The sequence below is a fragment of the Lycium ferocissimum genome, unplaced genomic scaffold (assembly GCF_029784015.1).
Source record: "Lycium ferocissimum isolate CSIRO_LF1 unplaced genomic scaffold, AGI_CSIRO_Lferr_CH_V1 ctg13504, whole genome shotgun sequence".
NCBI classification, from domain to species: domain Eukaryota; kingdom Viridiplantae; phylum Streptophyta; class Magnoliopsida; order Solanales; family Solanaceae; genus Lycium; species Lycium ferocissimum.
Window position 1 is genome coordinate 18,742 of NW_026714913.1, and position 5,643 is coordinate 24,384.

Consider the following 5,643-nt stretch of genomic DNA (forward strand, 5'->3'; position numbering starts at 1 on the left):
TTATGTCATGTCAGACATTTGGAGTCGTATAGCCATTTTGGCTCACTCATGTTTAAACAAGTATTTTATTAAGTATTATGACCTACCATGTTTTATAAAGGCTCATTATGCATTCATGTTATATTCCGCTTATGTTAGGTATCATGATGGTTACAAATGTGCACCGAGTGCCGTGTTACGTCCGTACCATGGTTCGGGCGTGCCCGAACCGAGCTCCGCCTATGAAAAACATACTCATTATATATCATACAAACTCCTACGAAAGTTTCAAAGAATTCCGAGCTTTTCTGAGAAAGTTATGAGCGTTTGTAGTTTTTGAATCGCTAATGAATAAGTTCTTTAAAAAAAAATCAGCTTTTAAGTAGCCTTTGCAAATTATTAATTCCAAGGATATGAGGATCAACGTTATGGCATATTAGCACAAGGATACCAAGGAAACAAGTATGAATCATACACAAGCCTTGGATCAGAATAGTTTCTCGAGTTCGAATCATAGCCTAATTTAACTAAGACATGCCAAAAGGAAGGTTACTTTACATACCTCAAACGCTCCTCCAAAATGACCCAAACTCAAGCTAATCCAATCTATGATTCGGGCTGCCCGCGATCTATAAACAAGCCATAAAATGCCAAACATTAGCTAATGCCTTTTTAGGCCTTATTTTCCAAATTCGCCCTTACTTTACAAAAATTCTGGCAAGATTTCCGTAACAGCTACCCCGAGAATTCAACTCGCCAAAACAATCAACAACAACAACAATAACCAACCTAGCAACATCAACAACCAATTCGGAAAGCAATACAACAACAATAGCTTTTCTTTTCCATTATTCAACAACTTACATAAATTAATTCAACTAGCTTACATTCAAGCCACATTATCGCTTATATACTCACATACCAACCCGAACCCAAACCAACAACATTTCAAGACATTCTAAGCAATTATACAACATTTCCAATAATCCATTTTTTTTCTCCAAGTCGTCGAAAAAATTTCAACCGAGACAAATTTCCTTTTAATTTTTTCTTCATTTCCAAATCATGGTTTGTATCCACAATTTACATTCTTAGCAATGGTATTCTCATCAATATACAATTACATTAAATGTACAACAACCTCCAAAATCAGTCCCGCAACATTTACGACATCAATTTGAGTCAATAAACTTTCATTTCCAACATAGAATTCATACCGACGACGACTAAAGCAATAAGTTTATATTCGTTTGATCTTTGTCATATAACAATGTGACCCATTTCGATCAACACTACACAAATACATATATGGATGATTCTCAATTGTTCCACTCTACAATGATCAAGTAATCAACTAACTAGGCATTAATTCATAATTTCAATCGCAACACAACACCCATCACACGCCCAACCCTCATACATATGGCATCCACTTCAACATTCTTTATTTCCATGATTTTCAACCATTATAAGATACTGCTACAACACGAATATAGCCTTCATAACACAAAACAAGATCAAACCTTACCTTTTTTCTTCAACTTCCAATAGGTTGTGGTTTCCAAAAGATGAAAAAACAATGGACTGATCGCTCCAACGATGCTTCCACGCTACTTAGGGACCTCAATATAATAGGTTTTCATCATCAAAATAATTTTTGAGGACAAGAAAACGGGGCGGTTTTTCCTAGGGCTGGCCGAGAGCCTTCAAACCGGAGGGTCTTCAACTTCTTGTTTTATTTTCTAAGCGTGGGAATGTGAAATGAGAGAAAGATGACTATGGTCATCTTTTAAGTCCCCTTAAAATATCTCCATTGTCCCTTGGCCCACACAATGTGTTGTTCCACTCAAAAGACAGACACAAAGGCGTTGGCACCACAATCCACTACGCACTCGCCACATGGAATCTGCTACACGATTTTCCACTTCCAATTTTTATCACTTTTCATCCCAAATTTTCCTAATTGCTCCATACCAATAAATTCACGCACAACTTATATCTTAAAATAAAATCGAAGGTCAAAATCCCGACTTCCATCCCGAAATAATTTTGTCCTTAACTTACCATAATTAAGTCCGGATTGTTCCAATGTACAAAAATACGGGTTCTAACAAAGGGCCAATAAATTCACACATTTTTTGCTTGAGAGCCCCTAGAAAGAAGGATCCTATTTTTGGTGAACGATTGGTTTTGTTTCTTTAATATTTTAGTATTTGCATGAGTTTGCATCGATTCGATTCTTTTTAATTGATTGTGTCTACTAGATTAAAAATAAAAAAAATATTTAAAAAAAAAACCATCGAAGTTGAATTTTCTATAGTGTGATTTTTGTGTTAGAAAATATAGTTAAGTGACTTTGGGGAAAAAAAGCCGATAACATGTTGATTTCAGGTTAAAACATACAATCGACTATGACTTTGATGAAAAAAGGTGATGGGTAAGTGGCCATTCATGAAATTTACCCATCAAAGAGCAACTTCACAGATATCACATCTCCTCTACAAAACATCAGAAGACCATATGCACATTTGGATGATAGTTAAAGTTTGGGATGTTCTTTAGCCCTTTAAGCAGCCCGGTAAGGTATTCCATGCCAAGGACGAAAAGGAAAGGGGATATGGGATCCCCTTGCCTTAGTCCTTTCCTGGCTGGAAAAGGAGTTGTAGGTTTTCCATTGATGATGATGGAATAGGTGACAGTTCTAAAACAAGTCATGACCGTTAAGGAAAAGTAAGATTGTAAAGGATTTGCTCTAAGAAAGGTCACTCAATAGAGTGGTGGTAAGCTTTTTGCATATCTTGTTAAGCATACACCTCGGGACACCCTTTTCCTCCCATAACCCTTATCAAGTTCACGACATAGGATTATATTATCACTGATAATCCTACCAGGATCAAACTCATATTGGCTACCATCAATTAGCATATCCATAACCCCCTGAAGCCTCTTTGTAAGGATTTTAGGAATAAGCTTGTAAATCACATTACAACAGGAGATGGGTCCGAACTATTTGACATTAGAGATAAATTGACATATTTGTTAAGAATTTCAATTAAACTCTTCTTAAGAATTATCAAGTACATCAATCATCTTTAGCGGTCTGTTCTGCATATCTTCATTTTTACTACTACTGTTCTACTTCTTTTATTTTTTTATTTTGTTATTTTCAGATACACACACACACAACACAAATCTTAGTGTGGATTTCATATAGTAAAAGAAAAAGGGGACACGCAATCTTGGACATCCGAAACTAAAATATCGCTAAAAAAGTATACAATCCATGGCTATTCCATAACAAAAGTTTATGTCTCAAGCTTACATTTTCTCTCAAAAGAAAAGAAGGATTAGAAGAATAAGAAGTAGAGATCAACTAGAAAACTTGAGAGGATGACATTCTAGAAAACTATAAAACATTCCTGCAGCTCACTCCAGTCGTAGTCGCATTCCTCTGGCGAGATCAAGCTTTCCTCATAGGTAATATATTCTGTTTCTCCTTCAACGAGAATGTCTCTCATATTATCATTTTTAGGATTGTATACAACTACTCTTTTGGGATGACCGTCTATTATCAAAGCTATTTCTCCGGTCTCCATCACGGAAAAGGGTACTGCATCTTCAGAAGAAGGATTTATTTCTAAGTTCCTTATGAAAAATAAGGATGTCCATGATTCTTTTACTCCATATTCCTTCATGACCAATATCTCAACGCCCTTATCATCCTGCAAACGAGTCATACAAAGGCATTCATTTAATACTCCTAAACCAGCTATAACGTTCTCTTCTTGATCAGATTTTGGCTCAGGGACCGGAAACATGTGAAACTTTTCAGAGATGGGATCAAAATAAGTTAATTTTCTAGGACAACATAATGGCCCCCAAATACTCTCGTGAAGTTCATTGTTTCCATCTTTGTTATCATCTTCGTCACTTGCCCAATAGTGAAGTCGTCCATGCAACGTAATCACACGAAGCATTGAGTGGATATCATAAGGGAATTTGAGTTTCCTCCATTGTTTGTCTACAAGACTAGCAATTTTAACAAGCTGACGACCTGGGGTCCGATAGCGCATAATCAGCACAATCTTGTAAGCATTCTTGGAGGAGTCGAAACAAAGTCCCCCATGTGTAATATAGTCACCTGGCAAGTCGTCAAGCTCGAGCACCTTGGTGCATAATCGAGTGGCAGGATTCCACAAGTAAATGTGTTCGTTTACATTAAATAGTATAAGACCACGACAAGAACCCAAAATCTTACAACTTTGTTCATAAATCTCATCATCGTCACATAAGGGATAATTGAGTTCTTCCAAAGTGAGTTGTTGGTTTACGAATTTGAAGGAAGGTCTCTGTATTGCTGCTCTTGTTGAACGCATGACGATCGCTCCTTGTCGTCCTTGATTCGAGAGCTTCAAATTTGGACATGAAATCAAACAAAACCACGACTTAGAAACACACTTGAACCGTAAGAGGGATTTCACTGGTAATTTCGAGAGTATAATCATAGTGATTTCGTTGGGTAAATCAGCCATTAGTATGTTCCGTAGCTGTGCCCTCTGGTGCTGTTTGGTTTGGTCTTTGTTGTGTAAGAGCTACGTTAATATTGACCTATTTAAACCCCTACCTAGGGTTTTAATTTTGTGGAAGAAAAACGTATCCCAACTTAAATAGGAGTAAAATTCTAAGATGTAATATAGTACCAGAAAAAGAACAAGAAATATAAATAGAAATAGTAAAGATTTTATTGTATCCTCGAGAATTATGATATCGGGGTAAGCCAGAATCGTATTTATAGGAGAAGCAAACGTTATTCTCCAAGAAAAAGGCTGATTTCTAATATTATTTTAATATGTACTTTTATGTCACGACCCAATCGTAGGGCCATGATGGGCACCCGGAGCTAACCTACCGAGCACCACAAAACATACATCTCATATTCATACCTGAGGGGCCATTATGCTAGCTAATATATCTCATAATCCGTTAGGGACACAAGCCCAAAAGATCTATACATATATACACGTCATCAAACTGGGCCCATGTATACAAGCCGACAAGGCTGTCAAAATGATATAACAAAATATGGATTGAGGAGGACAAAAGACATCTAACTATGCACATATGTCTACGAGCCTCTACATGGAGTACATAACATGATAAGGACGGGACAGGACTGTTACACCCTGCACTTTCAGAGCATGAGCATGCCACATACTTCACCTTTATAATGGAGTATCGGAGACATCCCATGAAGTTTTGAAAGGTACAAGCCATGGGAAGTATGTAACAATGGAGTAAAGGATGAATCGCGATCCCGTAAGTCGTAACCGGGCATGACAACCTCGAAACATGAGAACGTGCGCCATTATCAAGTGTAATAAATGATAAATAGTATGAGGGGGAGTTTTGGAAGATTCCGGGACCAAGAAAATCAAAGAAAATAAGTTTGTCAGTAAAAAATTTGGAAAAAAGTTGCGTAATTAAGGACAAAATTTCGGTCAACTTCTGGAGTGGTATATCTCTAGGTATACGAGGAGTTTTAAGGTGTTTTAAAAGCCTAAAATGAATTTCGTCGAGTCTAGTTTCCAACGCAACAACCGGCTACCTGAGTAGAGAATTATGAACGTTACTAGTTCGGTAAAGCCCTGACAACGGTAAAAAACC

The 5,643-nt window shown here is 37.0% G+C and overlaps 1 protein-coding gene across 1 annotated transcript; it reads right to left on the bottom strand.

The window, feature by feature from the left end:
* Window positions 1-3,377: 3,377 nt before the first annotated feature.
* On the bottom strand, window positions 3,378-4,511 carry LOC132042128 (F-box/kelch-repeat protein At3g23880-like). The gene has a single exon (XM_059432744.1). The coding sequence runs from the start codon at window positions 4,509-4,511 to the stop codon at window positions 3,378-3,380; it is 1,134 nt and encodes a 377-aa protein (XP_059288727.1).
* Between the last annotated feature and the right edge of the window lie 1,132 nt (window positions 4,512-5,643).

Bases quoted from the DNA above. Each gene is read 5' to 3' on its own strand.
- LOC132042128 (XM_059432744.1), bottom strand. From the start codon at position 4,511: ATGGCTGATTTACCCAACGAAATCACTATGATTATACTCTCGAAATTA.